The 10,730-nt window shown below is 38.8% G+C and overlaps 3 protein-coding genes across 13 annotated transcripts in view; 1 reads left to right on the top strand and 2 right to left on the bottom strand.

The window, feature by feature from the left end:
- Positions 1 to 690: 690 nt before the first annotated feature.
- Positions 691 to 2,767, top strand: tmem126a (transmembrane protein 126A). The gene is made up of 5 exons (XM_088920532.1): positions 691 to 850; positions 1,211 to 1,331; positions 1,604 to 1,797; positions 1,910 to 2,024; positions 2,321 to 2,767. The coding sequence occupies exons 2-5, from the start codon at positions 1,219 to 1,221 to the stop codon at positions 2,514 to 2,516; spliced, it is 618 nt and encodes a 205-aa protein (XP_088776658.1). The 5' UTR covers positions 691 to 850; positions 1,211 to 1,218; the 3' UTR covers positions 2,517 to 2,767.
- Positions 2,768 to 4,248: 1,481 nt separating this feature from the next.
- crebzf (CREB/ATF bZIP transcription factor) lies at positions 4,249 to 7,322 on the bottom strand. Of its 2 annotated transcripts, XM_088920531.1 has the most exons (4): positions 7,197 to 7,322; positions 5,882 to 6,778; positions 5,620 to 5,692; positions 4,249 to 5,014 (listed from the first exon to the last, which is right to left on the bottom strand). In XM_088920531.1, exons 2-4 carry the CDS (start codon positions 6,667 to 6,669, stop codon positions 4,934 to 4,936), a joined length of 942 nt encoding a protein of 313 aa, XP_088776657.1. In that variant the 5' UTR covers positions 6,670 to 6,778; positions 7,197 to 7,322; the 3' UTR covers positions 4,249 to 4,933. The 2 variants fall into 2 exon arrangements, with proteins under 2 accessions (XP_088776657.1, XP_088776656.1); XM_088920530.1 differs by having other exon boundaries at positions 5,882 to 7,318.
- Positions 7,323 to 7,967: 645 nt separating this feature from the next.
- The window catches only part of sytl2a (synaptotagmin-like 2a), a 43,906-nt gene continuing 41,143 nt past the window's right edge, over positions 7,968 to 10,730 (bottom strand). For all 10 annotated transcript variants that reach the window (XM_088920521.1, XM_088920523.1, XM_088920526.1 and 7 more), the window contains 2 exons: positions 9,707 to 9,912; positions 7,968 to 8,734 (listed from right to left, as the gene is read on the bottom strand). In XM_088920521.1, the coding sequence (XP_088776647.1) occupies positions 8,586 to 8,734; positions 9,707 to 9,912 (355 nt within the window). In that variant the 3' untranslated portion in view covers positions 7,968 to 8,585. The remainder of the gene's footprint in view (positions 8,735 to 9,706; positions 9,913 to 10,730) is intronic.

Raw genomic sequence — 10,730 nt, 5'->3', positions numbered from 1 at the left:
ATACTTTCGATGGAAAAAATATTAGTTTAGATCACAAAAATAGCAGTTATAAAGTGCAGCAACTATGCAACTGTTTATTTACAGTCTATGGTACAGAATTGTTATCTTTCTTTTGAGGCTTCCGAACTGTAATAACTGACTGGTTGCTACGTTATTTCGAATCGCAGGTCTTTTGTCAACTGACAGATGTCTCATAATCAGCTTGTCAATATATAAAAACACCATCTACATTAGGTAAAGAGCCTGGTCGCTGAAATTACGATAATAACTCGGGCAAAAGCATTTTCAGTATCTTCTTTCTCGCACAACATAAACTCCACTGATTGCGACGCCTATCGGAAAATCCTTGCAAGTTTATCAGGAAAAACGCATGGCTGTGCATTTATATGGTGCTATTTTTTACATTCAAAAATATTGCTTTTGCATTTTTCCGCCAGTGATTTAAAATCTAAAATAATGCCGTATCCACTTTCGTTACATCCTATTCCCGTTACTTCCCTGTTAAATCTACGGAGCAGCAGCAGCAGCACACTCACCTTAGCAACGAAACGGATGGTTACTATCCACTTTGATTGACGGAATGCTATCCAATAGAAGGAGCCGTTTTTGCAGGACTGAGGGTGTCTTGACCAATGGGAAAACGGGAAAGCATTTCCTTAGTGTGAAGTTGAAAGTTGAATTTTGTGTCTCACGTGGTGCAAGATGGCTGCCCCCGTGGAGATAGGCGAATGATCACTGATGATTTTATATTGAACTCCAGATTACAGAAGCGGCGAATAAAAGAATGCGATAAGTGCAGTGCAGCGGTACGGCGATCATCTATTTTAAAAGGCTTAAAACCCAAACCTAGGTTTGTATTTTTTTTGGACATTCAGGGGTTTTCCAAGGTCATCATATTCTAGTTGTCTTGAGAATACGGTTCACCGATTTAATACAGTTTGCACAGATGCAAACTGTGTATATTTAAAAACCTGAAGTTTCGTTGATATTAGCATTATTAAGTTATCGACACAGTTGACCTAAAGTTAAATGTTGCAAGTGTGTATTAGATTTTTGGAACATATCTTTACAGCACGAAATCTTCAGAGTGATTAAAATGATTTATTGGTATTGTTTATAGTACGCTGGGCAAACGTGGAAACGGTGACCGTTTCATTATTCAGTAATGGAATATTTCATTGTGATGCTGATGATATTTCTCTATATGTAGAAAGCAAGATGTCCGAGAACACAATCTCTCGACTAAACGATATGATGGAAAACGCACCCTCTAAAACTGCTGTCGTAGATCTTCTTTTGAAGAGGTTTGAACAACTTCCAGAAACAGACAGGTAAGCACTCGAGTGTGTTTTATCTCAAAACTACTTTTTTACAGTTTATTGATTCATGTAAATTGACATATGATCATGCTCGGCTCTGGTGTAAGATTTGTCTAGGATTACTAGGAAGATTGGCGTTAATTATACTTTTACTCAAGACTACAAATTTAATACCGAAGACAGTGATGTTTTTGGTCAACAATAAAAAAGAAACGATAACTGCCGTGAAAATTCACAAGCAATTTTAACGATCTTTTAGTGAAATCTTCCATCTCAATTTGCAGGAAATTCTTTGCATATGGTCCGATCTACCTGGGGATAAATGGAGCGTTTTCGGGACTGATAGCCAACAGTTTTTTCCGGCGAATATTAAATGTCTCTCAAGGCCGATTCACTTCAAGTTTACCCATGGCAGTACTTCCGTTTCTGACTACAGTAGCACTTTACCAAGGTGCAATAGCGAATCCTCTACTGTCAGGTTAGTAAATCGTGGCAAAGAAAATATTTTATATCACAAAATCAAATTGAAACCAGTTATATATGAAATGTTAGTGTTTCAGATAATTTCTTATTCTTATTTCGGTTTTCAGGGGACTTGAACTGTTCTGTGTGTGCTCTGGTCAGAGGTGGACTGGTTGGTGCTGTTGCAGGTGGCCTTTATCCAATTTTGTTAGCCTTACCAGTAAACGCAGGCCTTGCAATAAGGTAAGAGTCCCGCCAAGTCATGTTTATGTTCACATTACTATATTTCCATAATGCTTTGCAGCATTGAAACATGTCCAACATGTGACAGGCTTAAAATGTTTATAGTGAAAACTGCTGTGCCCCACCTAATGAAATGACCAACACTGTTAGCTAACATGGTTTTGATGTTGTAGAGGTTACTGTTATATTCAAAACTTAGTAGTTGGACCACTACTTGATTAAAAAAATTCTGCTGAGTTTAAGTGAAATGTTCCTCCCATGAAGTTTGATGTTCCAATTTAATTTTTCACCCACAGGTACTCCACTACTCCAATGCCAGAAAAGGGAAATGTATTGCGTTTCTGGATCACAGTTACACAACCGATCTTAAGGAAAATGAGCTTTGTGCTAATTCTTCAAGCACTTTTCGGAACTTACATGAGCTCACGGCATCATGATATCTATATGAAAATGCTTAAGCTGCCTGTTTCAGATAATGATGAAATGGAGTAAGAAAATCATATAAAAAGTAAACAGAATACTGCTGCCAGAATCATTTTGGTATGGTCAGTGTTCCCTTAATCAAATCTCTCACTTACCTCTATACAGAAGCACGAACATTTTTCAAGTTCTAAAACGCTCATGTTCAACAAGGTGCATTTATTGCAGAATCAAGTATTATTATTTTTTATAATGTGGCCTTCAGATGTGTATTATGAAATTAAACATGGTCAAATTAAAACTTTTTCCTTCTGGAAATCTTTTCCTGGTTTGTGATGGAATCAATGTATGTTTCAATTTAGGAGACGACTGATTAAAGAAAAAAATAAATTATTTGGTTAGTATTGTGTAATGTTATTTAAATCATTATTCCTCTAATCTACTATCATACAAAATCTCTTAAATTGCTAAAACCACTAGTTTAATTCTCAGATGGGAGTTCAAGACAACAGCACATCATACCAGAAGTTTTTCCATAAGTAGTTTTCTATAGGCAAGATCAATCACCCAAGTACTTCACAAAACTTAATGTAATTCACACTTACATTTTAATAACTGCACAGAACCATCAAAACACTTTCAACAGTTTTATCTGCACAGTATAGAACGAGAAATGCTCTACCTTAAATGCCCTGCAAAACCCAGGTAACAGATGCATCCCAACCCTTAATACACCTACTACTATGCCATTAGAAATTGGATATATGCTGTTAACAATTAACCAGTTTGTGTATCTAAGGAAAACTACCACATCCAAAGCGGCACTTTCTCATGAGAAGAATCTTATCATTTGTAAAATCCTCAAAATAGAGGGTTCACAAATCAAATAGGCAATGAAATGAATAGGTACATTAATGGACACTGGATTAAGAATTCCCCCAGGAGGAACTGGAATCTGTTTTTGGTAGACAGGGAAGTCTGGGTTTATCTACTTGCTGAAACCGCGACCCTCACCAGGAAAAGCAGAGTGAAGATGGATGGATGAAGAATTGCATTGCCCACTTATAATCCATTCCTATTTGGCTAAGGATGTAGCTTGTAAGATTTCTTACCTGTGTGGTTACTATACAGTGTAGATGCCCCATACAAACTATCTACAGCTGAATACATCTAAAGAATTTATATAGTTTTGGTATTGGTTCTAGCAGAACATACGTAGTAGACATTATATGGTTTGGCACCCAAAGAATGCTCCGCAGCCAAAGTGTTGTGCTTTGATCCTTGACAATATATAATGACTTTAATTATGGGCTGTGCATACTTTGTCTTCATCTTCTTTTAAGAATTTACAAGGGTAGTTTTCATACCAGATGGTAATACTACAATTTTATAATATTGTAGAATAGCAAATGAAAGAATGTGTTAATCAGATCAAACAGGCAACATCAACCTAAGAAGCTAGACTGGCAGCCCATCTTTTATGTTCTTAATCCCACAATCCATGTCACCGGATTGGCCAAACTGATAACATGAGGCTTCCAACAGAATTCAGGTGATTTGATCATCCGAATACCAATGAATTCCTTTAACAATTACCCTTGTACCATTTTATCCTTTATGTTGAAGGAAAAGACTAGAAGTTTTGTCGACAATGCTTGCTGTTTGAAAAGAGAAAAAGAGATGCATTAATTCAAGCACCAGAAACTGTGCAAGGAAAGAACAGTACAGAGCTGAATTGACCCTAAGGTATTTACAGTAAAGGCAATTAACCTACTCATTAGTAAATAACTCATGGACCATTAAATGAATCATTTTGAGCTTTATTGTAGAATTCTTAAATGTTGATTCAAACAAAATACATTTCTAACATTATCAACAATTTTACAGAAATCATTACCAGACAAAGTAAAAATCAGAAAAGGTTTTGATGGCATGTGGTATATTTACCTGAAATCACTTTAAATTATTAATCTAAATCCCCTGATCCAATGTATTTTCAAGTTTACATACACCGTCAGTGTCTTGTTTATATTTAACACTTTACAGAGTATTGTAAGTGTGAACTGGGCACACTGCTATTCCCCTAGCATTGTTAGGCTGGACCTTATAGTAGAGGCACAGATGCATAGACCTTCTACTACACCTTCACCTTAAGCAGTAGTTTCACACGTCATACGCTAAGATGATAAAAGTGCCACTGTAAGTACAGCTCAGACTTACTCAATATTAAACCATATTGCCAGCATATAAGCCTTTTTCATATTTTCAAGTACCAACTGAAGTAACACCTGTAAACTGTTTTACAGCTGTATCAGTTCACATGTGTCGTATGGAGGACTGTCAGGCATTAACCTGCTAATTGGTCATCTCTTTGTTAATGGTATAAACTTTCAATGCCACTCCTTACGTCACATAGCCCATCTCGCTGAATTTTTAACCACTCCTTGTGCCGAGATGCCAGCAAATGCTGCAGAAACTTACACCTTTTCTTATACTACCTTTAAACAAAAACCAGGACAAGATGCCAGCAGCTGGTCCCGTTTCTTCAGCTTCCCCAACAGCAGAATCCACTTTAGCATAAAGAAAAATAAGGATGCTAAATGAAAATATTCTTTGAAGAAAAGGGATGTTTCACAAAGAGTATATCTTCTCCAAATATTTAACTTATACAAAAATATGCATAAACTTAACTTTGCCACTTATTTCCCCAATACAGCAGGGGGTTTGTATCACGTTAAATGCAATACCAAAACAATACAAAACTCTTTGTGAAACCTCACCTCATTTTATTCATAATAAACGTATTTTATGTTACATTAAATGATAGCCAAAGACTGTATTAACTCATTATTTCATCAGAATATTCAACATTTTACAACATTTACAATATTCACATACAAATGCACGTAGGGACTGAAATTAGCAGTGATCTCATGCTGCCAGACTCACTGCCAAATAAACTACATCAATTTTAATCCCCACAAATAACCTCAAAAGAAACTAGTTTTTTTATGCCTACAATTTCCCATATCTGGGCAAAAAGAAAACTGATAATTTCTGTCCCTGTATAAACTGATTTTATGTTAACATAATCCATAGAAAAAGGTATCAAGCACAACTTAAATTCTTATATTACATTTTCCTTTAACAAGATCTTCCAGTACGTGATCCTTACCATGGAGTCATGGAGGCATGGCTGTTCTGTAACCCACCAACCCAGCATGGCACAACAATCACCTAGAAGAAAACTGTCAACAGGTTTAGCAGTAACTTGTAATGAGAAAACTTTACAATATAAACTGCATGCTCAGTTCTGGATGTTGTTGTACATACTTTGAGATCTACAAAACTAAGCCAAAATGACGTGCAGATTACAGTGTTTAAAGTTCAGTCTCATAACAGCTTTTGAAAAGAAAACTGAAAGTACTTGACCCTACATTTTGAACGACGCGCTTGCACTTTCTGCACATTTCGTGCAAAATTCCACCGAGACGTGGTTCTTATCCACGTGAAGACAGACGCCCCCCGAGGTCTCTCTCTCTTCCACCTTCACCCTCTTCCTTGGCAGGGCGTAGTCGTGTTCGTCTTTTCTGGACTCCTGGAAAAGCGAGGTAGACAATTTCATGCCATTCACACCCGTGAGCCTGGATAAGAGCTGGGCTAACACGCTCTCGTTGGCCAGCACAGCTCTCAGGTACCTCATCTCGTCTTCCAGCTCCTCGACTCTTTTGTTCAGGTGCGAGTTCTCCTCTTTCAGATCCTTGTTTTCCATCGCTAGAGAGTTCACCCTGCTCTCCAAACCACTTACGTACTCTTTCTTTTTCTGACGATTCAACCGTGCCGCGATCGCATTCTTGTTGATCTTCCCGGGGCCCCATTCTTTGGGCGGGGCGGCCTGAACACTACCCACGGGGGGCAGCCGTCCACGCACAGCGCCACCTACCGACGGGTCTCCGTCTGGCAGCCACCCGGACAGCTGATCCGGACCCCTGTCCGCCGATAAGCAGCTTGCCAGATCTGGAAATCCGTCCAAGCCCATTTCGAAAAGAGGAGACACAGCCTCTCTCTCAAATTTCCAGCTCGGGTCGTCCATGTTGAAGAAATCGTCAAATTCTAAGGCGGACAGTTCCTCGCTCTCCGGCGAGGACCCCTTACTGGAAAAGCTGTACGCGCTCTCGGTCACTTCAACAGATTCACAAACGCCAGCATTACGAGCTGGAGACATGATGGCGGCATTTGCCCCCCCTTTTCTGGTTAGTTTACCACCTTGCGCCTCCAACGTCTCAGTTTCACTCCGGGCAGGATCCAATTTCTGCCGTTCTCTCCGGTCACAACTGGAAAATAAATCAGTCGAAGACGGTTTAATTCCGTCGACCGAACTATTATTTTTAAAAGTTTTAGTATTTCTTCTGCGTCCTCCGTGTCGCATTATTTAAGAGTTGCTGACTAAGGAGGCCTGGATCGATTTGGCCTACCCCAAAATTATCACTTCCAAGAACTCCAGTCTGTGGTGCACAATTTCAAAACCTGGCAACAGTCTGATCGGCTGAAAAAAATTAATCTGAATCGGCGAAAAAGCGGATTTTGTTTTTTACTGCAGTATACTGTCCGGACTAACCGAAGTGTTTCCAAATTAGGTCAACAAACAGCGGATGACACAGCGTATTTCAGTTCATGCAGATGGAAAAAGTTTTTTTTTTTGTCGTGAAGTTGCCCGTCGCGGAAAGATGATAAAGTCATTGAAGGTGTTACCTCTTCTCTTGGAATAACACTGACGACGGGCGTTATGGTTTACTTGTTTTCCTTTCACCGACAGCAACCCGCTCCTCTCCCAAAAACTTACAACGAAGAGAAAATGGCGACGCCAATATCCCGGATGGTAGACTTGTAGTCTCGCGAGGTCTGTGACGCAGAGATGCAATTCCCCCCCACCTTAAAAATGGTGGGTTTTAGCTGAGGTTCGTAATGCCTATTATGGTGTATTTCTGAAATCTGAAAACTCGCCAGTCCTGGAATAGTGAGAGCTAAGATACACTAATTGGGCTGTAAATGAATATGTAACGCGGCTAATGCTGTTACAATACAGAGCGCTCTGTAATAAATGTAATTATGCATGTGTTCATTTCATAGTAGGAGTCCCCTACCTTAGAATCCAGTCAAATTGTGCCACTAGGTAACCACTAAATCGTCATTTTTTAAAAGACTCAATAATTAAGTTATGGCTGAGCAGATAATATTACTTCGCAGGTTACATCGTTTAGTACTGCACAGTACAATACAACGTGATCACTTAATGGTTTAATTGCTGGGACTCTGCTTTTTTTATAAGGTTTGCAGTGCTGTTTGTCTTTTTGCCCTTTTCGTTAGGGGTTGCTCTGAGCATTAAACAACACTAAAAAGCATAAACAGCCCCTTACGTCTCAATTACACCTCATCTGAATTTAATTCAGAGCAAAAAGTTAAAACACTATATGCAATATGAAGCATCCATTCATAACTGAAGCAATAAACAACAGAGTACAATTTCTGCCGTAGTACGTTTGACACTTTATTGCAAAGTGAGTGCAAAGTAAAAGCCAGGGGTAATGGGCATGTTTTAATATTTGACACAATACTATAAAAATATGCAGAGGCTGTTCAAGTGGGAAATTAAAAAACACATAATAAACTGAACAAGAAATGTATGTCTTGGAAATGTTTTGGAACATTTGGTACAAAAAAGTTATCTTACATCTTAAAATCACTGATAGTTTGCAAATTTTGGTTATCTTTGTTTTTGTGCCTTCCATACATTTTAGTACAAACAGATTAAAAGTCTTCAGACTAACAAATAAGGCATAAAACAGGTGTAGACATTACCAGTAAAGCCATACCCTGGCTTACAACACTTATTTTCTGGCAAAACAAAAATCATAAGACACTTTCATCTTTCAGACAGCCCGACACAATGTAATGTCTTAGTTAGGTATTTTAGATTAATTAATATAATACATTTTAGTTTATTGTTTGTTTTGTTACATTGAATTTTCTTATCACAGAATCAGCAATCCGTACCTCACCCGAGAAACAACGTGATTCTCATTGATTTGACATCCAGAAGTCAAGATCTTTGATAGAGAAGTCATTCACTCAATCTTCTGTTTATTTCCAAGAACTTTTTGCCATCATTAACATTCTCAAAGGTAACACATCCTCAACCCATTCGTTAGGAGAGTCTATCATTCGTTCCCACAAAGTTGCTTCATCTGTGTTCGAGTCCATCCAGTCCACCACAGCTCCATAACTTTTCCCTGAAGAGAAAGAGGTTTTGATAAGCATTTGGAGCAGAGGTCACCAGTGTATCCACTGTCATTTGCCAATAAGGAGCTCAAACTAACCTTGTACTCTTTGAACAAATTGCTTACACCTAACACCTAACTGATGCTTACAATAAATACTTTTTTTTTTAAAACGTACTCATTCTGATACCTGTTGTACAAAATGCCCACAGGGAAACACAGTTACACAATACTAGAGTGACCAAAGCAACAAATGGAGAGAATAAGGCATTGTATGGAATCCCAAAAAATTGCCTCAGAGACAACAAAAGATACCTTATAAATGGGGAATCAAAATATTGAGCAGGACAGCCAAAACACTAAACAGGGAAAACAAAATGCTGTACAGGCGATTCAAATGCTGTATAGGAAGAAGAATGTTATACAGGGAGACTAAAATGCAGTATAGGGACAATCCCATAAGAAATCCCAACTTAACCACTAACTGAAAGCAGCATTACAGAGACAGCAATTGTTTTATTAAATCAGTGAAGACAGCTAATGCAGTAGCAAAGGTCTCTTGTCAAACTCAGTGTTGTGCTGCTTTCACTGCCAATTGCAAACCAGCCTCATGATTTCCCTCATCCCTCATACTTGAAATACCACTGTATTATTCACCAACAGGTATTTATGGGAAGGAAGTGTGTTGTAACCTCTGCAAAAGTCTCAGAGCACCCCCCGTTTAAATTACTTCTCTACGTGCTGTCATTCGGGTTTGGTAGTGATCCTTTCCTACCAAAGAAATTGCTTCGATTTCTTTCACTTGTGTCACAATTCAAAGCTTTCATGGATTCAAGAAAGTACCACATAAATCTCAAACACTGTTTAGCTGCTTGACTTGTCATTTTGTACCAGGTGTGACGGAAGCAGCTTATCTCATGAAGGGAAACAACAGACAATTACAGCTACAGTATATTTGATGTAATAATAATTCCGTATTCCCACCTGTGCCGAGGCCAAGCCTCAGTCCTCCAAGAAAATGGTTGGCGAGCCGGTCGTGGTCCCAGACAGTGAGCTCCACGCAGGCCTCCCGCAGGTCTTCGACCCGGAAGCCATCATACACCATGGTGTGGTTGAACACGGGGTTCGCCGTCTTCTTCAGGACTCGGGTCTTCTGGCGGCTCTTCCTGCTGGTGTCTGGGAGCACCGAGCTGGGGAAGCAGGCGAAGGCAGAGTAAGAGACAGAGCCAGTCAGAAAGACAAGGGCAGTGCGGCAGGAGCAGAGAGGTATGTGAAGAGAAATCCGTCAAGGAAAAAGGGACAATGAGCAGCAAACACATGGGAGGTGGCAGAAAGTGTAAAAAAGTAAGGCACAGTACAGAATATGTACTGTCTATATACTGTAGCACGTGTATATGTACTGTACATGTACAGGCAGATTGAATGTATATTCCCATGCCTTTCAACTTCTGGTACTCATTGAAATGTTCATATTTTGTTTTCTTTCTGGATTTAGCTCACAACTCTAAAATGTTTATTTTCACATGAAGTTAATTTTCTTTGGATTAATCTCAAGCACCAGTATGACTGTTACAATCTTTTCCCTGTCAATAGTCTGGAACGCCGCATGCTAGCACCCTCTTGTGGACAGGACTGTGACTGAGTAAGGACAACTCGTGATATACAGTATAAGGTACAAAAACAGCACGATATCAACAGCTACACTGCAATATATTTGATTTAACTACAAATCCTATTTTTTTTACTCTCATACTGACTTTAACAGCTGAACTGATTCTTAATGCTCTAATCTAAATGTTTCTGAAGACTTTTAATAATGTGCATATATCATTGTTTCTGCAAAGTACTACATTAATAATATTAAATATTTCAATCATCACTTGAGCCCTTAAAATTCAGTGGTGCACAAATGGTTGAGGGTCGTAGTCCCCCAGTTTTCATATGACCAATTAAATCCCCAACAACTGAAGGTCTTTAAAGAGAGTGAAATTGATCTGGTTGGCTTAGT

Source organism: Atractosteus spatula, chromosome 7 (genome assembly GCF_055471065.1).
Source record: "Atractosteus spatula isolate fAtrSpa1 chromosome 7, fAtrSpa1.hap1, whole genome shotgun sequence".
Taxonomy (NCBI): Eukaryota; Metazoa; Chordata; class Actinopteri; order Semionotiformes; family Lepisosteidae; genus Atractosteus; species Atractosteus spatula.
The sequence above is the reverse complement of the archived record's forward strand: the minus strand, read 5'-3'. Positions and strand labels throughout refer to the sequence as shown.